The sequence below is a fragment of the Notolepis coatsorum genome (assembly GCF_963971535.1).
Source record: "Notolepis coatsorum genome assembly, chromosome: 15".
Taxonomy (NCBI): Eukaryota; Metazoa; Chordata; class Actinopteri; order Aulopiformes; family Paralepididae; genus Notolepis; species Notolepis coatsorum.
Window position 1 is genome coordinate 66,251,305 of NC_140179.1, and position 24,522 is coordinate 66,275,826.

General features: G+C 42.3%; 2 protein-coding genes across 3 annotated transcripts in view; both read right to left on the minus strand.

The window, feature by feature from the left end:
• Positions 1-24,522, minus strand: part of apex1 (APEX nuclease (multifunctional DNA repair enzyme) 1) — a 187,625-nt gene that overhangs the window by 21,243 nt on the left and 141,860 nt on the right. The window lies entirely within an intron of this gene.
• Positions 1,559-12,452, minus strand: LOC311242239 (uncharacterized protein). Of its 2 annotated transcripts, none has more exons than XM_084331204.1 (4): positions 12,319-12,452; positions 10,518-11,327; positions 10,355-10,387; positions 1,559-2,453 (listed from the first exon to the last, which is right to left on the minus strand). In XM_084331204.1, exons 1-4 carry the CDS (start codon positions 12,332-12,334, stop codon positions 2,404-2,406), a joined length of 909 nt encoding a protein of 302 aa, XP_084187330.1. In that variant the 5' UTR covers positions 12,335-12,452; the 3' UTR covers positions 1,559-2,403. The 2 variants fall into 2 exon arrangements, with proteins under 2 accessions (XP_084187330.1, XP_084187331.1); XM_084331205.1 differs by having other exon boundaries at positions 10,342-10,387.

A 24,522-nucleotide genomic window follows, 5' to 3' on the forward strand; every position in this document is an offset into this window, starting at 1 on the left:
TCCTCATACTGTATGAAAATTACTAAGAAAATACAGTTATCACAACTCAATGCAAAAATGTGTAAACTATGGAGGACTATTACACAATGTTTTATTTTTATTACATAACTCCACTATCTACATCAATAGGTCACAGTTTTGTGTAAGCAATTTGAAATTCAGTAACCGTATATACTGCATTTGGAAACATGACCTATACATGTATGATATAGGCCTTACTATACAGTAATGCATCTTGTACACATCCTTCTTGCCCCCCACCCCCAAAGAAGAAAAGAAAAGTCCTTTGGAACCTTCAGCAAACGGTGCACTCTGCACTGGCCTAAATACAGTAGGTGTGGTCACATAATTCGCAACAAGTGTATTACATTTTGGGTCATTGTGTTTAATAAATGACACCAGATGTGTTCAACTTTTGCTGACTGGCTATAATTTTGCATCACATGAGCTTCAATGTGCACATTTGATCAGAGATTTTTGCAACATGTGTTTTAGCAAGACAAAATGTGTTTAGTTGTGAGAAAAGGGGTTTGAGTTTTGTGAATTGTGTCTACAGGTGAAATGTGTTCATGGTTTTGGCAAATGGGGGCTAGTTTTATTGAATGCGTTTAGGGAACTGGTCATTTGGTTTTGTGTTTTAGCACTCGTGAAAAACTAAGGGGGAAGTTGCGAGGAGAGAAGGGTCACCCCAGCCTTGGCTTAACCACTGTAGACGTATACATATTCACAAGCTACGCAGAGCTTTCTCTACGCCATCAGACTCCGAAACACCCTTACCCAATAGGGCAAAGATTTGTACCAAATCGGGATGTCCGCTTACAAATTAGTTACAAAAAAGAAAATGCAGCTATAATGTTGAATTGGGTGTATAGTAGTATATAGTGAGTATCACTAATATCCAAAAATTAAGCAACATTCATGAGTTATGCTGTGATGTAGTTCTCAGAAAAGTAAATAGTTCTGCCTTTCCATAGACAGTGAATAAGCAAGGCTGTACACACTGAAATTGAATTATTAAACACATTTTCGGTTATTACTTACAAAAGACCAAAAATATGGGGTGAACAATAATATATTTATTCAATATGTTAACAGGACATATTATAAGTAAAGGTAGCGCCGGTTAGTTTACTTCCCGTTTGGCCAGAGTTGTTTTGACAGTGGAACACCGTCCCAACTATTTGCGTAGGTGTGATTCACCAGTTATATTAAGTCTCTAGAATGATAACCTTGTGACATCATAAAACTGCTCCAAAAGCAGCGCTGTGTCACCGTGCTGAACAGATTGTGTCAGAGCAATAGTTCCCAACACACCGCCACATAAGCACATGCTCCCTCAGCTGACGTTTAATCACAGGTGAGAATTGATCTCATGGTCGTCTTCAGGCTGATTTCAAAACCCCAATTCAAGTGGTCACGGGCCAAACACCAGAGCATGAGTCCAAACGGTTAGTGGCAGTCGGCAAAATCCAGCCAGATTAATTTGTAATATTTATCAATTTACCAACACTGTAGTGTAAAGACATTCATGGTATTTAAAAAAAAAATGCAATAAAAATACATACAATGTCAAGTTTATTCAATTTTATTAAGCAATACTGTTCACTTACATTTCTCCTCCAGTGTAAATTTTTTTTTGATATAATATAGTTTTCATTTTCAAAGTCAAATCAACATACCAAGCACGTGAGATCCCTTATGGATTCATGAATAACATTCACCCGATCAGGGAACGAAAACAAACAAAAAGAAACAACAGCATTAAGATCTGACAGGGTAAAGGGTGAGCTGCTCTCTTGTGCTGCTGCTGACAACACCCCTCAGTAAACTGGAGACTTGATTTTCTATTTTTTCTTTTCTTTTACACGAGTCCTCTGTGTACAAATGACAGTGAAATAGAACCAAGTACAAGACACCCTCCGATTTTATACTTAAAAGGAAAATCACTCGTAACGTTTGTTCGCACACAAGGGTTGGTCACAACAACAGATTTTCAAAGTGCTTGATTGACCACTCGCTTAACAGAGGACTGGAAAAAAGGGGATAAAATTGCAGCTCTAAAAAAAGAAAAGGAAAGAAAGAAAAAAAAAAGATTTAAAATAAAAAATATGACCGCTCCTCAAAAGATTGTTTTAAAAAATACCAGCTCTATTACATTATGCTAAAAATCATCATGAGAAGCAATGAGCACAGGTCCAAAATGTATTAAGGCAGGCTTCTGTAAGGCGTTAGAAAAGTCCATTGCTGTAGATCTCAAAGGAGTTAGTCCAAAGTGTCTCAGTGTGGCTTTTTGTGTGAAGACATCAACCTGAGTGCAGTGTGTGAAGGGGACTATAAATTTGTCCGTCATTCCGTGTTTCTGTGTGTGTGGATGTGTGTCTTGCAGGGGCGTGTCTCACACTGCTAGGCTGGCTGCTCCAGGGTGTCCTTGTACCACACAACCTGTTTAACGTCTGAAATCACAAAGAGACACAATTAGTATCAATGAAATGCACCGTTTAAAATAATAGCTCATATACCGGCTAAGCCCATATATTCATGATAAACTCCTTAAATATGCATCTATATATTGTGTTTACAAATGCATGCAAGAGCAAACAGACCACAGGCCCAACTTTAAAACCAAACTAGGATGATTTCCCCACCATCTTAAAGGAAAACTCCAAAATTTTGGGAAATTAGGTTATTTCACATATTCCCTGGAGTTAGACAAGAAGATACATACCTTTTTCGTCTCTCTGCATGCATTGGGCTTAGGGAACGCCTGGACCGTTAGCCTAGCTTAGCTTCATCACTGGAAGTGGGGCAGACATCTAGCCTAGTTCACTACAGTCAGGACATATACTCTACTTGTGTGACTGGGAGACTCATGTGACTTGTGTGACTGGGAGATGTGGTAAATACACAGGTCACAACATGTTTACAGGAACATTTTGAGAGTTGTATTTTGATTGTATTTGGAGTATATGTCCTGACTGTAGTGAACTAGGCTAGATGTCTGCCCCACTTCCAGTGATGAAGCTAAGCTAGACTAACGGTCCAGGCGTTCCCTAAGCCCAATGATGCAGAGAGACAAAAAAGGTATGCATCTTCTTGTCTAACTCCAGGGAAGATGTTCAATAAGCTAATTTCCCAAAATGTTGGAGTTTTCCTTTAAACCCCCATAGGGCTGGGTATGTAGCTGGTGCCGGTTCCACCATGGTCAATACTACCCGGACTGAGTCATGTGGAGCACTGGAATGAGGGCAGAAATTGTGAGGATCCGTGTACTTATTGTTAACCCTTTCACTACCACAGCCACAGGGTTAACCATTTCACTGCCACACGGCAAAGGTTTAACCTGTTCACTACCACACTACAACCGTCTGTAGTGTGTGGTAGTGAAAGGTTAACCTTCTGTAGTGTGGCAGTGAAAGGGTTAACAGGGTGGTGCAGCTGTTCCGTCCGAGACGCTCAGTGCTCTTCAGAGGCAGGTCAGAGAGAACAGAGCAACGGCTCTCGTAGAACAAGAAATGCCATTCACAAAGTTTAAATGAGTGATTTGGTGTTTGCATGATATTTTAAGAAGAAGAAGGGATTGATTTGGCACAGGCATCGTTCAAGTATCGGTTTAGACACCGGAAGCAAAGAAATTATATACCCAACCCCTATGACTCATTCATTTATCACTATAGCGATTGCCTGAACTAAACCATGTATTCCCGTTTCACTTAGGTCTGTTCTCGCCGAGACAAGTTTGAATTGTTTTTATGCCGCGTGCGAGTCCATTAGGGGTTTGGACATTTGTTTTCAAGCCGAGGATTCATTGAAAAAGCCTTCGACAGAGGATTTGCCAAATAGAGGTGTTTGACTGGGGAGTCAAAGTAGCTGGGTACTTGGCTACGGACCCCCTCATCTGAGAAATTGCAGTTTTTAGATGTCGATTTTGTACAGAATGGTACAAGCCAAATCATCAAGTTTATAAATTAAACTACTAATTTAATTAAGTTTATCTACTCTTTTTCCGGGGAGACCCTTGGATCCCATCGAAGACCCTTAATTAAGAGTCCACAGACCCCACTTTGGCAACGTGCAGTTTTGTCCAGTGACAAGAGATTACGAAGGAGGGAGTGCGTAACAAAACACACATTGTTTTGTTTTCATTCCTCCAAGACATGAAATAAGTGGGTTAAGCGTTTATCAGTTATTAAAGGAATTATACGTCTACATTATATCACCACATCATAAAAAGATGTAGATTAATAACAATCTTCATGTTGTTTTGAATATATATTTGACCACAGTCATTAACATTACATCACTAGAGCATATATGTAGAATAATAGCTGGGAAATGAGTTTTTCTTCCATGGATTCAAGCATCTACCTCGCCGAGGGATGCAACAGTGCTTGTTGCCGTGGATACTGTCCTTGCTTGGAGGCGGTTGAATTAAAAACGTTGGAAAATAAACGACTTTTTTGCATTGGAAGAAGTAGTCTTAAAATAATGTTGTATGTGCTAATCTTTTCACGATGTTACCTACTGACTTATCTCACGGTCCCTTTACTATTTTGTAACAGCGAGTGCAGGCTCTTCGCTACTTGATGACATCGTCCGCAACATCCAGCCATAAGCCTTGCTGAATTAGCAGGAAACCCAATCGTTTATAATAAAGTAGCCTGCGGTCAGGTGGCGTAGCAGAGATTGCGTTCGTCACCAACACCGGAGACGCTGGATTCGCCTGTTCGAATCCAGCTCACAGCTCCGGCGTTGTCACCAGCTTGGCTGGCCGTTCACACTAATACAATTGGCTGTATTAGAGGGTGGGAAAGCTGGCGGGGTGGGTCTGGGTCGTTGTAAACAGCGACTCCTACAGTTCAGTCAGGGCGCCTGCTCAGCGCGGATAGGATCTAAGGGGGGTAGTGTGATCCTTCCACACGTTACACCCTCTCAGTGAGAGTCCGCGCTGCCAGGTGAAAAGAAGCGGTTGATTGGCTAGACGTGTGTCGGAGAAAGCACGTGATAGCCTCCACTCTCCCAGATGATCCGACTGTGGGGGGTAAGTGCGCAGCGACCAGGAAGGGGATTGGGAATTGGCATAACGACTAACATTGGGATGGGAGAAAATCGGAGGAAAAAGGAGGGGGAAAAAGATCAATAAAAAAAATTAAAATAATAAAGTAGCCTATCGTCTGCTACAATATGAACATTTGGAAGTCTGCTACAATGTGAAAACTTTAAGTGCTCAGAGAAAATGTAAGACTGCAAGGTAGGCGACGCAACCACTGGTCCCAATACTGCGTCTAGCCAATGGCTCATCATGAGATGGACATGCGGGTCCCCATGATTTGATTGTTTCCCATTCCATGTTTACCACAGCCCAGAACGTTGATGTGGATGAGGGATGTCCGTTCTACATGCTCTATTTCTATGCACCAGACAGAATGACATCATTACAATAGCTGGATGCAACAATAAAGTAGTCACTTTGGTTGTAGAATGTGGTTGTCACTCTCCTTCATAAGCCAAATGTGTGTGAACTCATTCAAAAGGAACACAAGTACATTATGGGAAACATTATGGCTGCAAGCTAGCCTAGTTTAGCACAAATACAGATACAGCTCACTAGCCTAGCTTAAAACTCCGGGAGAGGTGTTTTTGGCCAACAACTAGGCTAGCTGGTCTGTATCCACTTCCATTAATTTTCTACTTTCTACTGAACACAGAGGAAATTTGTATCGGTCTTCTTGTCCAACTCTGGAGAAGACTGTACATGCATTTCCCATAATGTTGGCGTGGTCCTTTAAGCACTCAAATTAGAGGTGGGAGAAAAAAATCGATACGTAGTAGTATCGCAATACTTTGCGTGGCGGATACTGTATCGATACAGGTCAGGGACGCCAAGTATCGATATTTAATTATTCATAATTTTATTTAAAGTGCATTCAGTTAAGTTGGAATATGACTAATACAAACAGTTCAGTTTGTCAGGTACATGCAACACAGATTACAGTCTGTCTGCTTGAGAAAATACCATGTTCTGCAATAAAAATTATTCAAGTCAGATGAACAGACTGAACTTTATTTTATTAGATAAAACATGTTGACAGTTTACTTTGCAGTTGAAAAAAGGTAATAAATTAAATGTGATCCAATTCCCCCCCCCCGCAATACTCAGTGGATTGAGATATATTTAGCATCGCGATACTATCGTATTGTGACGCAAGTATCGCGATAGTATCGCACCGTGAGGTCTCTGGCGATATCCACCCCTAACTCAAATGATGAGTGACAACCACAATTAGCAGCAAGTGTGTACGTGGTGTTTGAAAAACACTGGTCTACATGATGTAACAGGGGGGTAGTATTTAGTACACTTGTGTTTTTAACCGGCAGTTTAAAATGTTTAATGGAGGCATTTCCAAAACCCATCTGAAAGCAAAAGATTTTTACAACCACTTTGAATGTGGGCTGAAACCATTTTCAAAACACAGTAACCCAGTGTGTGTACTGGGTTTCTGTTAGCCGGTATTTACCGACCAATGGCAGTCTAGAATTTAAATTGGTAAGCAAATAGAAACATTGGCGATCAAAAAAATATTACACAGACTGTGGCAAGTGAATATGCACGAGTGTGTGGCAGCCATGGCTTACTGAATGCATAGTAAGACTACTGCCCTGTAGGTAGGGCTGGGCGATATGGCCTAAATATGATATCACGATATTTTCTGACCTTTCGGCGATACACGATACACATCACAATGTTTTTCTTTTTTCCCCCAAACAATTCATTATGATGCTTACCAAGACAGTATTTGAGTTTGCAAGCTAACATTAAAGACAAAATAAAATACCCATGCATTTAGCATTTTTATATTATATATTAGATTTAGATTATTGGATTATTAGATTATATATTGCATATATTTAGCAATGAGATATTATATGATTTAGATATGAAATATGATTAATTGAAAATGGAGGACCCTGATGTAAACAAGACGAAAGTCTTTCTCTGGACTGCATCACCCTTAACAATTGTATGTATTGAGCTGTACTGTACCCATTCTGCAATATGTTAATAAAGTTTTAAATCAATCAATAGCATTTTAGCATTTTTTATGAAACTACTGTATATGTCTCTAAATGTTTTGATGAATTGAAAATGGAGGACCCTTATGTAAAAAAAGCCGAAAGTATTTTTCTGGTCTTCATCCTCCAGTCCACTGTTGTTGTATTGAGCTGTACTGTATACCATTCTGCAATCGTTAATAACGTTTTCATTCATTCAATCATTCAGCCGGCAACAGAATCATTTTGATTGACAGTCGAGTCTGCCAATTACGTCACACCGCTTGCACCCGCCCTGCTGTTCTTAGCACCAATCGGCAAGCGCTATGCGTTTTTTACTTTCCTGAAAGTCCTCCATTGATTTTGACGAGAGCTCAGCTCAACGACAACAACAACAACAGCTCCCCACGGCCGACGAGTGATTACCAGCGCACCGCAGCATGACTAAACGAGGCATAATGATTTTACTGCAACGAATGTTATAATAAAAGCCTTTCCATACATCTGTCTGAGTGAAAACTTTATTAACAGACCGCAGAATGGGCATGCACAAATCAGCACGGGCTGAGATATGAACAGTAATGCTTGCTATCTATGTCGTCATCGGACGTTGCTATGTTTGGGTAAATACGCTGATGTTATTGAACGTGTAACTATATAACGTTAATGCCACAAAACGAATGCCTTTGTTAATAATAAGTAGTAACTTTGATGCAGTAGTGTGTGTGTGGGGGCGGCGTTGTTCAAAAGTTTGAACGGGTGTGGACCAGATTGACGCGACACAATCCTCTTGGGCAAAACATCACGATACGTTAAAAAAGTGTATCGTTAATGAACTGTACCCGATATTTATATAATATTGTCATATCGCCCAGCCCTACCTGTAGGGCTGTCAAAATTGGCCAAAAAAATTACATTTGAATATTCCTTCTATAAAAAACAGTCGAACCATTCTAATATCTATTGTTGTGCATTATGTCCACAAGAGGAGCAAGATAAAATTAATGAAAGTTCACGGTATATAGAACGGACATTTATACACAGCAGCGCATCTCCGAAAAAGGCGTGATAAACATCAAACATTTTCCTTGACATGAAACGTGAAATAGTAATAAAAACATTGGGGATCCGTATTGTGCTTCTGTCAATTCCTTATTTAATATCTGTTCAGTAAGCCTAGAGTAGTCTATATACTTGTTTCATGTTTTGTTTAAATAAAATAAAAAAAGGCACACAAATCCTAGAAATGTGAATAAACAACATCGTTTTGCCCTGAGGGATGATTTACAATAAATCGCTATGAAAAACGAAAAAGTTAGGGTACTTAAATTCTTGACGCTATAACTCAAAACGCTAGCATTAGCACTTAGCACAAATGATTAGGGGTGGGGGGGAAATCGATACATAGTAGTATCGCGATACTGTATCGATACAGGGACGCCAAGTATCGATATTTAATTATTCATAAAAAAACTGAACTTTATTTTATTAGATAAAACATGTTGACAGTTTTACTTTGCAGTTAAAAAAATTATAATGTGATTAAAAAAACATATATTATATATTGCAATAGTCGCGATATATCGAGTATCGCGATACTATCGTATCGCGATAGTATCGTATCGCAAGATCTCTGGCGATTCCCACCCCCACAAATGATACATGTAACATAGCTGACTTAACGCTAACTGGTTCAGCTGCCGGTAGACCATCGCCGTACGAATTGGAAGCGCTGTGTCATTATTTAACCCTTCCAGAAGCATTGTGGTCCGGTCTTGAACTTTCCATAAATCCATTGTGTTAGATCCAGCACGGAATGCATCTTGTGATTATTATCTTCGACGACCACAACAACTATTAGCCGCTGGCTATTTCCTGGTCGATTCCGGACATGATGTCACACGAATGCCAGGCTGCTGAGCCAATAGACAATTTGTTTTATTAGTGTGAACATAAAAGGTGCACGTAAAGGGCAGTGATATCCCATGATATAGCTGTCACGTCTCTCCTGTCTACCACGCAGCGCGTTTAGACACACGCGAGAAATCGAGAGGGAGACCGCCACAGCCGTTTTAATTTTATAAAAAACTATTCGAACATGAATTTTTACAATCGAATATATGTTTTTTTTTACAATTAGATTATTAATTCCTTAGATTATTAATTCCTGTCATATGACGAGAGAATGAGTGCATTTTATGGCGACACACATTCACAAGTAGAACAACAATCACTGTTGTAGGCTAGAGAAACAGACGTCCCTTTATATGAAATTCCCCCACTACCAACATTAACAATGAAGAGGAACGCACAGAATTTTTTTTTAGTCTGTACCAGCGAGAAAAAACAGAAAACAAACAAATCCTTTAGTGAGGCACCAAGTACACATGATGTGCTACACTATGCTTGCTAATTATGTTAACATGAGGTAGGGTTGGGCGATAAAACGATAATCATCGCGATAAATTATTTCCTCGAAATAAACATGAAACGTGGTCGCAAAGTTTCGATATATCGATTTTCCAAGCTTGGTCCAAACAACATGCATAGATCCAGTGGCGGTAGGTTGCCCCCTGGTGGAATATAATAATCTATGCACTGGGCCGTGATTACTGCGTAGAAGAATGTGCGCGGACTGATGACAACATCAACTCGAGACATTCAGTTGTTTTGGTGGTTTGAAATCACGCGGCATAATAACAAGAAAAATTCATTCAGACTGTGTTGGATATAACAAAATGGATTTATATGGATTATGGACTTGGACACATTCATGGAGAATTCAAGCCGGGAGTCCGGGACCACAACGCTTCTCAAAGGGTTGGCTCGACACGCGACGGCTCCAACTCGTCTCGTAATGACGTCTTCAACTCTTCGTTGATTCTATCGCAGCAAAACAAGTGAGTCTATGAATAGCCCGTCGGCCATAAGAAGTTAATTAAACTTGATAGAAATGTATATCGATGATAATTATCGATAGAGTTATATGAAAATAATTTTATCACGATAACGTTTTTGGCCATATCGCCCAGCCCTAACATGAGGTAACATAACGTTTGCAGTATTAATGTGAGATTGCCTGAATTATCTAAGTTAGATGAGAACAAATGTATTTATTTGACCAATAAGTACTTATGATTACTTCCCCTAACCATGTTTTTGTGCTTTTCTCTATGACCACACCCACACGTGTATTATATGGCCAGTAAAAAACCCTGCCTAAGTGACAAAAAAGTTAATAGGATTACAAAAATGTATGGTTTGATACCAGCTACAGCGCCATTTACCTACCGAATAGCCTTACCTTTCTGTTGTTTGTCACAGATGGCATTCCATTCTGTAGGATAGTAAAAGAGAAGGTCACAGTTAGAATGTATGTGGGAAATCAATTATTTTAATTACACAGCGGGCAGTGGGAACAACACAAGGTGTAGTGGCCTATATATTTCTGGAACCGAATATCTCACCTCGGTTGTGGTAGTTCAAAGCCTCCACTAGATGGCGACAGCTAAGCAGCAGCTTCCCATTGCTCTCCTCCACCTCTGGACATGAGCCAAGGGTGATTGAAGTAGCAGCTGGAACAGGCATTTCGTCACTGGGCTGGACTGTGCGACTTGTCTCCTGTGGCAGGGTGGTAGATTCCTTCGCTTCTGTGGACTGCGATGGCACTGCGGAGGCCGTGGGCCGTGGGTCTGAGCCCTGCTCTGTTGCCGGCCGGGCCTCGCTGATGAAACTGAGACCCCACTGGTTCTGTAGCAGGACCCCGATGGCGGGACGGTCCTCCTCCAGCACCCCGCCCGCCGCCCCAGACTTCACCTTGGAAGCGTAGCTTACGGCAGGCTGCAGCTTGGCAGGACTGTCCTGCACTGGGAAGGCAGGAGGGGGCTTGAGCAGTGATAGACTGTCTTCCACCCACCTCTCCTTCTGGTTCAGCTTCTGGGGTCTGTCGGTCATGCGGCCAGCCCCTTTATGGCCTTCCCTGCGCAGCCCGCGGCCTTTGTGTTGACCTCTGCGTTCTTTTTCCCTGCGGAAAGCAAAGGCATGTGTATGGGTGGGTCCGTTCAGGTCGCCCTCGGGGGCCCCAGGTGAAAGTTGACGGGGCTGCTGTTGGTCCGCTCCAGCAATGCAGCCTCCACCGCCTCCTCCACTACAGCTGCCCGAGCCAGGGGACAGACGTCGGTTGCGGATGTGGGGCTCGGAGCCGGTAGAAGAAACGAGGACTGCTGGGTCACACAGGGTCTCAGACTCGCATGTAGTGTTGTTATTCTCCCATGTACCTGGAAGAACGCAAAGACAGGACATTTGTAGTTCTCGTCTAAGGCAGGAATCGATGCAAGACAGTGTGTCATCATAGTATAACATGCAGGCGGGCCAGGCTGAATTAACTGGATACACACATCAAATAATCTGGGTGCAAGGGGCGCCAAGCACCTGATAACAACGTTTGAAATGGGTTAGGCTGCTAACGTTTTTAACAAGGATTTGAGGAACCAGCTTTTGGGAGCGCCAACACTATTAGCAAGAACCCGACTCAGATAAGGCATGTAGCTAAACTAGCTAGCCGTGTACGCCATCCACACTAAACACTAACAGCATAATAATTAGCAAAACAGAAATGTCGAGAAAACGATCGTCGGTATTATCTATATACAGTAACCTGTTATGGTTTATATATATATATGTGGCCTGGTCGCTGTCGCCACTAGCTATAGCGTTAGCGCACTAAGTAACGTTAGCTATGCTAACAATGTTAGGCTAAATATACCATGATCGCTTTGAATAGTCTACTATCGTTGAGAAGCAAAGTGTCAAACTGTGTCGATTACAACAACACATGTCATTATTACAGGGTTTAGTTATTATTTCTAACGTTACTTCTTTGACGTGACTGGTAGTCATCTAGTGTCGGGCGGCTAAGTTAGCTAAACGCTGCTATATATATATAACTATAAAGTTTCATAACCTCCTGCATTCAGAGTAGGGTATATCTGCAGAGCCGCAAGCCCAACGTCTGTGCGGGGCTTCGTGGCTGTCCAAGCCACTAAGCCCCGCCCAGACGTTGGGCTTGCGGCTCTGCAGATATCCCCTATTGCTCCATTCAGAGCGAGCGACACAGTGCATGGTGGTGGTGCGGCCGTCACTCAGGCTAACACGTTAGCACAGCAGCTAGCGTTAGCTAGCTAGCTAAAAGGGATAGCTTTTACTAAATGAAGCTTATGAAAAGTACGAAGTTCCAATGAGACGCGTTCAAAAGTTACTTAAACGTACCTGTTTTGATATGCATGTCTTTTCGGTTAATGTCTTGTTGGAATTGAACCGTTTGTTAACTTTAGTTCACACGGCGTGCGGGTATAACGTTAACGAGCTAACACACAGATGAAGTCTCGTCGTCTCTCTGCGGCCACACACGGAAGTAACGCGACGTGGGGGCGGGACCGGAAATACCGTGAGATCATCGGTCAGGGCGGCGCGAGATTTGGAGGGAAGATTAATAAAAGATTAGATTACCAGTAGGTTATTTTTTTTGTTGTATTTTTGTATTTATTTATTAACACAGTTAAACAAAAGTAAAAACAATACATAATAAGTTATAACCATATTGTGAAGGAGAAGTTAGAAGCCTAGAGGCTTATCGAGAACTTCCCCTGTTTTGTAAAATCAAACATACAAAAATATTATAAAATACCAGAATACATTCAAAAGATACGTGTTAATACAAACATACATACACACAGTACATACATGCATACTGTATACTAGGTTCAAATGTGTTGTCATCGATTGGCATCTAACCAGAGTGCAAGGAAACAACAAAGTGCATAGCAATATATTTTATTTTTATTTACAGAGTTAAACATACATAATAACCATAATAACCATATTGTGAAGGAGAAGTTAACTTAGAAGCCTAGGCTATAGGGGCTTATCGAGAACTTCCCCTGCACAGTGTAGCAAGTGGTTATATGGAGTATATATAACGAAGTTATGGAGTAAATATGCTAATCTAATGTATGTACATTATTATTATTATTATTATTATTATTATTATTATTATTATTATTATTATTATTATTATTATTATTATTATTATTATTATTATTATTATTATTATTATTATTATTATTATTATTATGTACAGACAGTGCTACAGGTATAAATACACTATGCCATACTAGCCAGTATATGACTAATAAGAGTGGGTATGGGATATATACAGATATATCCTCCTGAGACCCAGCAATTCATTTTTGTACACTGACTGTAGTGCACATTAGGTTTAGCTTGATTCCTCTAATTATACTATACATGTCACTCTATTGAGTCCCGACGTTCCTTACAGAGGACAACCGTAGCTTTCCAATGATATATCATGTGTTGGTGACCATGCAAACTTGCCTTTTTTGTCTTTTGAAAATGGTTGCCAACACAAAAGGCACATTGCACAGAAGAAAATAAAGATAAGCATGATATTTATATTTTAAATGTTTTTGAATGTTATATTTTAATTGTTTTTTTTAGTAAGTAAACATCTAAGGAGCCTTTTGAGTTGTCAGAGTTAAACATTTATTTTCAGAGGAAAAATATTAATTGATTAATGTACACTGTACACAGTGCACATCAGGACTTAATGTATGTTGGTTTCATATTTATTTAGTAGACAGCTCTACAGTATGTCAGAGTGTGAGAGACGAAAGATGAAGAGCCAGATGAAGTTGATAAAGACCATCAGTATTCTGGATGCTCTTCAGAAAATGGGCCTGCCTGCCACTGGGACAATTCAGAAGAATCAAATGTGACGTTTTCTTTTCATCTTTGTCACACCAGTGAAAAGACTGTGAATTATGAAATTATCATAATTCCTATGTAAGATTCTTATTGTTTTACGATCAATGAAGTCCGGTTGTGCACTACAGTGCACATTTTGTAAAATATTAATAGAGTTAAGTTATAAAAAAAAAACGTTGAAATGTGTTCTTTAGCACCCAAACACTTAAATTATCACAAAAAAATATAAGTGACAACACTTTTTTCCCCTGGGTCTCAGGAGGATATATCAAGTGGGTATGTTTACAGGTATACACAGGTATACACAAGAGTGCAGCATATATAAATGTATGACGTATACAGTGTTATTGTACATCATACAGTGTTATATGGATAGACAATAAGTTGAGGTAGGTAGTTATGAGTAGCCTACAGTGTAAGACATTTGTAGTATTGATTGAGTATAGGCAACAGAGGGAGGTAGAAGATTTCTCACTTATCATCTCTGATTGAAATGAGATTGTTGTGCCTTCATCAGGCTTCTCTTTAATCCCTCTGTCAACATTATGTCGCCTAGTCATCAAATAAAAGGACCTAAATGGGAAAAGCCCTCCTAAGTCTTTTGTGATATCCTGACCTTGTCTGCTTTGATTTTGTCACAGTTTTGTTCTGTAGCCTGTAGGCTAGTATAGTATTAGATTAGATTAGATTCAATTGATTGTGATTGCCCTACCCTCCTTCAAAACCGCTCTCAAAGAGCACCTACGGGTGCCTGCAATTAGAAACTGGCCCTGGTAAATGTCCAAACCTTCCCCCCACCCACCCACCCGCCCAACCCCCTCCAATGTACAGTTTCTTCCCCTTTGAATGTATAAATATATATATATATATTTTTTGACCAAATCTTTTTTATTTTTATTTTTTCAACACAATACAGTAACAATACTAATAAACAAGACACCACAGGACAATAACAGCAATAATAATAATAACAACAATAACGACAAGACCATCAACCAAATCAGAACAATGAACAAATTAAATAGACATATATAAATCAAACATATAAATGAAAAGAGTATATATATATATATTATACCTCCACATATATCCAAGGCGAGACCACCTGAGCACCCCTCATCCCCAGCATCGACAACCAAGGTCCCCAAACCGTGAGGACCCCGAACCCGGCGCCCCAGCGAACCAGAGCATCATGCCTCTTTAACACTCCGACCCACCGAGACCCCGAATCAGGGGCCCCCACCAGTCCGGGGCACGTCTTAGCTCACCTCGTTCATCTGCTGTCTGTGGATCCTATGGTCACAAGTTCAAATCACTCTTGGTTAATTTTTTTTTTTTTTTTTTTTAACGTTTAATTAATTTATCCACTCTGGTTGGATGGTGTGTATGTATATGTATGTATTGTGCTGTATAATGACAATTTGAATACAAATACATATTCAAATACATTTGAATCGAATCTCATTTTGAAATCGCTACCTGTTGAGTGGATCACCATGGTGCAATGCAATCACCTCCGAAGCTGGCTGCCACTGTCGTGTCCATAGGCAGCGTAGCGATTTCAAAATGAGATTAGATTCAAATGTATTGTCATTATACAGCACAATACATACATATACAAAACTAGCGATCGTCAGTGGCCAATCAGAGCGCAAAACGCGAACGCGGAAGCAAACATGGGTTAGGATACGAATAGACGCGCCGGGTGTGCAACAGCCAAACCCACATCAAGGGGCCCAAACTGCCCCCCCAGATGGACATAAATTAGAAATAAAAGTAATACAAATTCAATTAAAATAAGATTATACTGCTAGAGACATTTACAAACTGCCCGCCCCCCAGAAGTAACATTTTCCCAAAAGGGCTCAACAGGAGGGCATTCCCAGTACATATGCATAAATGTTCCTGTGGCACCGTTTGGACATAAGGTACATCGAGAGTCAGGTCTGAGACCCATTAGATTCAATCGTCTGGGGGTCAGATAAGTCCTGTGAACAAAATTTAGATGAATCTGTTGGTGATCTGGGTTGCGTGAGGATAGCCGGACATTCTCCCAGACTGTATCCCAATCAAAATCTACATCCAACTCCGGGACATCCTTTCTCCAAATCGTATCCAGGGGGATGTCCTTATACGAGGACATAAGTAAATGGCGCTAAAAGTAAAAAGTAATAAAAAAAGTCAACCAACGAACTCGATTCTTGTACCGGATCTCCTCTCTGGTAAACAAGAACACCCTGAAGACTCTGGCAGGAGCACTCATTCAGGGGTACTACGACTATGCTTGCACCTCATGGTACCAAAGCACCTCAAAGGCGCTAAAAACAAAATTACAAACATCTCAAAACAAACTGGTCAGACTACTGCTTGACCTTACTCCTAGAACCCACCTCACCCCTGCCCACTTTGACAACCTAGGATGGCTTAGAGTAGACGACAGAGTACAACAACTTGCAATGGGCCTGGTCTACAAGATACACTACACGACCAAGGTACCCATGTACATGTCAAAATACTTCCCAAAGGTCAGTGAATACCACGATCACAACACCAGAGGGAGCTCCACAAATCATGTTAAACCCAGATTCGGCTCAAATAAGGGACTAAACACGTTTCGCAATTATGCCACATCAATGTGGAACGCCCTACCCAAAGCTGTAAAGGAATGTGGATCACTACCCACTTTCAAAACCTCTCTCAAGGGACACCTACGGGAGACTGCAATTCAACACTGGCCCCTGTAAATATCCTAACCCAACCCCCTCCAATGTACAGTCATTTACCTAGTATGGTTTTGTCAATAGTTCAATGTACAATTGTGTTTGTTTGTACAGTGTCTCCTCCCCCCCCCCCTCAATGTACAGTGTTACTTGTTTATACAGTGTGCCCCCCGCCCCCCCCCCCCCCCCCAACCACCTCCAATGTAAATTACCCAGTATGGTTGTCAATATCCCAATGTACCCAACCCCCCCCACCCAACCTCCTCCAATGTACAGTTTCTACGTCAAATGTATATACTCCCTTTTCTTGACTCCTTCTGTATCACAAAAAGTACTGTATTTGCAAATCTGGTATGTCATAAATGTATAGATGTAGCAGTACTGACTATCTGTATGTCATGTATGTCATATATGTCTATATGAATTGAAAATGGGGGACCCTGATGGAAACAAGACAAACGTCTTTCTCAGGTCTGCATCCCCTTAACAATTGTATGTATTGAGCCGTACTGTATTGTACCCATTCTGCAATCTGTTAAATAAAGTTTTCATTCATTCATTCATTCAGTCAGAAACAAAGCCTCTCGATGTCTCTTTGTCATAAAATAATTTGTGCAATCGGTGACGTTCTAGTGGAGCATCCCATGGAACGCCATGAGCCTTCAGAGCTGCCCTTATTTGTAAATAAAAGAAAAAGGAAGTTCCGGGGAGATCATATGAGTTGGATATATCCTGGAAAGAGCGGAGACCAGAGTTATCGAAGATATCCCCCAACGTGTGAATGCCCTTCTTTTCCCATCTAGGGTACCTAATAGGCTGTCCAATAAGGAGTAGATTATATTTTTTTTTTATGATCTCTTTCTCTTAACAGTACTGTATATTTGTATGTCTTATATGTCAGAAATGTCTTGATGAAACAGTACTGTATATCAGTCAAGTCAAGAGTTTTATTTGTCACGGCATACAAGGCGGCATACAGTAAAATGCGGGTGGTCATGCCTGCAGCGATTGTGCAATAATACAAGTAATAAGAGTAATAAGACATAACAGGTATAATGTACATAAACGTTTTTAAAAATGCATGGTAAAAGACATGCTAAGGTCCTGCGATCTATAGTGCAATACAGTGTTAACCTGTTAAGCCGTAATGTCCCCCAATTGGGGGACCCTGCTTTTCTTTATCATAAATCGATCAATAGAGACCGTATTAGATCCCCAATTATCATATCATGGGGTAGCATTGGAAAGCCACACTCATTTGCTACAACTCTCTCCAAAAGTTTTTCGAGATCGCCAAATGATTGACGGAGCTAGAGCCCCCGGAGGTCGGGGGTGGTAATGTGTACTTTGGCGCATGCCTCACATGTCGGCATGAAACTCGAGAACCGCTGAACGGATTCTGTCACCTGAAAGGGCAATTGACAGGCAACAAATAAGGCTTTAATTCTATCTATATATTGTATTAAAAGAAATGCACACCCGAGCCGCTAGAGGTCGGCAAAGTGGCGTGTCGCTAATCGTCCTCATGAGGGTCCACATGTGGGCCCTTGGATGTTAAGAGGTTTTGTTTAAAAAAAAACAAGAGTAAAGACCATAACCCTATCAAAACAGCAGTCAAAGTGTATATTTTAATTTTTACCGATGTTTTGTAAGATTTACCGAAAATAAGAATTTATCGGAAAAATGCTAATTATATCTATTTTATCGTAAAACCGTGAGGAAATGACTAAATCCAGATTTAACCCTGCCATTGGAAAGAGGAGCCTTTTCCCTATCCATAGATGTATGATTTGGCCATAATAAGGTCAAGGTCAAGTTCAAGGTCAAATATGAATTTATAATTAAAATCGATTATAACTTATTACTGTATCTACAAATCCTTCTATTTAATCATCTTCTCTTTATTAATTTGCTTAGATTTTCTGTACACTTGATCTCAATAAGGTGGTGAATGAGCTCATGGAGCGAACTCTCTTTGTTACAATTGTAACATGGTGTTATTCACCGGCACAGATGCAAAAAAAATATCATCATTTATATTCTCCTTTTTTTCATTACAATTTACTCAAGCCTAGTATCAGACACAATATTTCTGACACTGGGAATACATACCCCCAGGTCCCTAGATGTTCCTAGATACCAAGAACATGCAAATTGACCTTGTAGAAGTGGAGCAATCTTCCATTTACTTAGGCATGTACCTTTAGGCGAAATTTCTGAAAATAGGGCTACAGCTTAACAGCTACGGATGAGGCACTGGGTCTTATGTACACTACTATACAATACTATACTATACAATAATATACAGTTATACTATATATCGTTATGCTATCTTGCTATATCCATCTATTACTATACAAGAACCTCTCCTGTTCTTTTTTTTAAAGTGACCTTTCCATTGTGTAAAGTGACCGTTGAGTGTGAGCGTGTGCAGCATGTGTGTGTGTGTGTGTGTGTGTGTGTGTGTGTGTGTGTGTGTGTGTGTGTGTGTGTGTGTGTGTGTGTGTGTGTGTGTGTGTGTGTGCGTGCGTGCTAAAGTGACTGTTAGTGTGTGAGCGCATACAGTATGTGTGTTGTGTGTGTGCTCATGTGTACTTGTGTGTGGAGAGTTCAGTGTTCAATACTCTGATGGCCTGGGGGAAGAAGCTGAGTCGAAGTCTCTCTGTCCTAATTGCTGGTGTGCGCAGGCGTTTGCCTGACCTCAGCAGCTGGAACAGGCTGTTGTTGGGGTGGTGAGGGTCTTTCATTATTCTGCAGGCTCTGGATTTGCACCTCTTCTTATATAAGTCCTGCAGGGGTGGTAGTGCAATACCCGTAGTACGCTCAGCTGAGTGCACCACTCTCTGTAGGGCCTTCTTGTCCTGTGCCTTGCTGTTTCCATACCAGGCAGTGATGTTTCCAGTCAAGATGCTCTCTACAGCTCTGGAGTAGAAGGACTGGAGTATCTTCCCCGATACTCTGAACTTCCTTAACTGTCTCAGGTGGTAGAGGCACTGCTTCGCCTTTTTTACGACTGAGTCTATGTGTGTTGTCCATGTCAGGTCCTCTGAGATGTGGACCCCCAGGTACTTAAAGCTGCTCACCCTGTCCATGGTAGCCCCGTTTATCCTCAGTGGTGTGTGTGTCCCCTGCTGTGTTCTCCTAAAATCCACGATCAGCTCCTTGGTTTTACCAATGTTCAGGAGCAGGCTGTTGTCCTGGCACCAGCGTTCCAGTGCATCAACCTCCTCCCGGTAGGCCTTCTCGTCGTTGTCAGAGATCAGCCCCACCACCACTGTGTCGTCCGCAATGTATGTCATAAATGTCTTGATGAATTGAAAATGGGGGACCCTGATGTAAACAAGACGAAAGTCTTTCTCTGGTCTGCATCCCCTTAACAATTGTTTGTATTGAGCCGTACTGTATTGTACCCATTCTGCAATTTGTTAATAAAGTTTTAAATCAATCAATCAAGTACAAATACAACGAAATTAAGCTGGCATCTAACCAGCCTGCAAAGAAGCAGTAAAGTGCATTGCCGTATACAGTACAACATCAAGTTCAAGTTTTTCATTAGTCAAATACACAACAATTTGTGTATCAAAATGCTCCTTAGATGAATACAAGAATGGTAACAATAAGTGGTACGTCTGTGGCGCCAACGTGTCAGTGTATGGAGATATGACAAAGCTGGAGTATTATGATACGCTTATTTATACATTATTATTTAGATTTTTTTTTATCCACTTTTTCTCCCATTTTCTATATTTTTCTCCCATCCCAATTTCGTATCATCCAATTCAACCCTCCCCTGTCACAAACGCTGTTTCTTGCCTCCCACAAGCCGGCTGCAATGTGGACTAAGTCATACATGGCACAAGCCCCCTCCGGTACTTGAGGTAACAGCAGTCGCATCTTTTCACCTGCGCAGCTCGATCTCTCAGTGGCGAGGAGTAACGCGTGGGAGGCTCACGCTGCCCCCGACACTTCCTGATTCTACTGCGCAGGCACACCAACCGACCTGTAGGAGTCGCTGTCCACAACGCCCGATCCCCACCCATCAGTTTCCCACCCTCTAATACTGCCAATTGTATTAGTACGGACGACCAGCCAAACTGAAAACAATGTGGAGAGCTGGATTCGAACACGCGAACCCAGCGTCTCCACATTGGTGGCGAGTGCCTTGCCCACTACACCACCTAACCGCCCCATTTATACATTATTATTATTATATACAGTGGTACGAGTATGAATACACTATGGTAATAAACCAGTCTAGACAGCAGTTTAACTAATATGACTAGGTATATATACATACAGATATAGATAAATGTACAGTGTTATTATACAGTGGATAGACTATAGATAGGATAAGAGTGGTACTGTATGTACATTATGTAGGTATGAGTACAGTGTAGACAGTTGTAGGCAGTAGATAAGTGTGGATTGCGTGTAGGCAACAGAGTTCTGTAGCAGGTAGAGTGGTGGGGGGTTGAAGAGAGAGAGAGGGGGACTTGTTTTAATCAATAGTCATGATTTGAGCCATCATTCACATTCCAATATTCTGGTCAGTTGACCAGAATAGCTATCAATGAGCAATGGCAGTGATGTCACAACTGTGGAGGTAGGCTACTGTTGAAAGTTGTTTAGGGATGTGTCACAGGCAGGGCTTGTTGATGTAAGTGTTGCTATCAATGGGCTTACTCCCAATGAATGGGGTATGAACAAATCCTTTCTGTAGACAATAGGCTAATATCGTCTTACTAAGCAACAGAACACGAGAAGGAACGTGTTATTAAACCACAGCTGTGGTCGCAGATCATCAAAGTAGCTATTTAGCCTACTATAACATGTGATCTATTGTTGTATTGCTTTTATAGGCTACAAAATGTCCATTCAAAGGTGCTGTACCTGCTCACAACATAGTTTTCCCTTGACAATCTGCCCTTTGCTCTGCTCCACAGGCTCCTTGGGATATTTCTGTGGCCCCACTGCTGCCTTGGCCTCTCACTAACAGCTACAGTACACTCTCCTCTGCCTCTCACTACATTCACATTTACATTTACATTTAGTCATCTAGCTGACGCTTTTATCCAAAGCGACTTACAAGTTTTGTACAACAAGACAGCAGGAAGGGTACAACTCTTATCAGCTGAGTAACAATGTTCATCAAAGTGTTGAGTGCTACAGTGTAGGTTAGTTAGGACAAGTGCATGACAGTAAGGTTAGTTAAGGTTAGATTTTTTTAAATTTCAGATAATGATTGAAGAAGTGCGTCTTTAGTCGACGGGAAAGATTGGACGGGTTTCGGCTGTCCTAACTGTGGTGGGAAGTTCGTTCCACCATTGTGGGGCAAGGACAGCTACATTCTCCTTGACCTCTTACTAACAGCTACACTCTCCTTGACCTCTCATTAAATGGTAAACGGCTGCATTTATATAGCACTTTTGTCCAAAGCGCTTTACAATTTTGTTCCTCACTTTTTTCCTTGACCCATTCACTCACACATTCACACACCGATGGCGGAGGCAACCATGCAAGGTGCCAACCTGCTCATCAAGGAGCAATTAGGGGTTAAGTGTCTTGCTCAAGGACACTTCGACACACTGCCCGGGAGGAGCGGGAATCGAACCAGGAACCTCCGGATTACCAGACGACTGCTCTACCTCCCGAGCCACTGTCGCCCCTCATTAACAGCTACACTCTCCTTGGCCTCTCACTAACAGGCCTCTCTCCTCTGTCTCTCACTAACAGGCCTCTCTCCTCTGTCTCTCACTAACAGGCCTCTCTCCTCTGTCTCTCACTAACATACCTCTCTCCTCTGTCTCTCACTAACAGGCCTCTCTCCTCTGTCTCTCACTAACAGGCCTCTCTCCTCTGTCTCTCACTAACAACAGGCCTCTCTCCTCTGTCTCTCACTAACAGGCCTCTCTCCTCTGTCTCTCACTAACATACCTCTCTCCTCTGTCTCTCACTAACAGGCCTCTCTCATCTGTCTCTCACTAACATACCTCTCTCCTCTGTCTCTCACTAACAGGCCTCTCTCCTCTGTCTCTCACTAACAGGCCTCTCTCCTCTGCCTCTCACTAACAGGACTCTCTCCTCTGTCTCTCACTAACAGGCCTCTCTCCTCTGTCTCTCACTAACAGGCCTCTCTCCTCTGTCTCTCACTAACATACCTCTCTCCTCTGTCTCTCACTAACAGGCCTCTCTCCTCTGTCTCTCACTAACAGGCCTCTCTCCTCTGTCTCTCACTAACAACAGGCCTCTCTCCTCTGTCTCTCACTAACAGGCCTCTCTCCTCTGTCTCTCACTAACATACCTCTCTCCTCTGTCTCTCACTAACAGGCCTCTCTCATCTGTCTCTCACTAACATACCTCTCTCCTCTGTCTCTCACTAACAGGCCTCTCTCCTCTGTCTCTCACTAACAGGCCTCTCTCCTCTGCCTCTCACTAACAGGCCTCTCTCCTCTGTCTCTCACTAACAGGCCTCTCTCCTCTGTCTCTCACTAACAACAGGCCTCTCTCCTCTGCCTCTCACTAACAGGCCTCTCTCCTCTGTCTCTCACTAACAGGCCTCTCTCCTCTGTCTCTCACTAACAGGCCTCTCTCCTCTGCCTCTCACTAACAGGCCTCTCTCCTCTGTCTCTCACTAACAACAGGCCTCTCTCCTCTGCCTCTCACTAACAGGCCTCTCTCCTTTGTCTCTCACTAACAGGCCTCTCTCCTCTGCCTCTCACTAACAGGCCTCTCTCATCTGTCTCTCACTAACAACAGGCCTCTCTCCTCTGTCTCTCACTAACAGGCCTCTCTCCTCTGCCTCTCACTAACAGGCCTCTCTCCTCTGTCTCTCACTAACAGGCCTCTCTCCTCTGTCTCTCACTAACAGGCCTCTCTCCTCTGTCTCTCACTAACAACAGGCCTCTCTCCTCTGCCTCTCACTAACAGGCCTCTCTCCTCTGTCTCTCACTAACAACAGGCCTCTCTCCTCTGCCTCTCACTAACAGGCCTCTCTCCTCTGTCTCTCACTAACAGGCCTCTCTCCTCTGCCTCTCACTAACAACAGGCCTCTCTCCTCTGTCTCTCACTAACAACAGGCCTCTCTCATCTGTCTCTCACTAACAGGCCTCTCTCCTCTGTCTCTCACTAACAACAGGCCTCTCTCCTCTGCCTCTCACTAACAGGCCTCTCTCCTCTGTCTCTCACTAACAGGCCTCTCTCCTCTGTCTCTCACTAACAACAGGCCTCTCTCCTCTGTCTCTCACTAACAGGCCTCTCTCCTCTGCCTCTCACTAACAACAGGCCTCTCTCCTCTGCCTCTCACTAACAGGCCTCTCTCCTCTGTCTCTCACTAACAGGCCTCTCTCCTCTGCCTCTCACTAACAGGCCTCTCTCCTCTGTCTCTCACTAACATACCTCTCTCCTCTGTCTCTCACTAACAGGCCTCTCTCCTCTGTCTCTCACTAACAACAGGCCTCTCTCCTCTGTCTCTCACTAACAACAGGCCTCTCTCCTCTGTCTCTCACTAACAGGCCTCTCTCCTCTGTCTCTCACTAACAGGCCTCTCTCCTCTGTCTCTCACTAACAGGCCTCTCTCCTCTGCCTCTCACTAACAGGCCTCTCTCCTCTGTCTCTCACTAACAGGCCTCTCTCCTCTGCCTCTCACTAACAGGCCTCTCTCCTCTGTCTCTCACTAACAGGCCTCTCTCCTCTGCCTCTCACTAACAACAGGCCTCTCTCCTCTGCCTCTCACTAACAGGCCTCTCTCCTCTGTCTCTCACTAACAACAGGCCTCTCTCATCTGTCTCTCACTAACAGGCCTCTCTCCTCTGTCTCTCACTAACAGGCCTCTCTCCTCTGTCTCTCACTAACAGGCCTCTCTCCTCTGTCTCTCACTAACAACAGGCCTCTCTCCTCTGTCTCTCACTAACAGGCCTCTCTCCTCTGCCTCTCACTAACAGGCCTCTCTCCTCTGCCTCTCACTAAC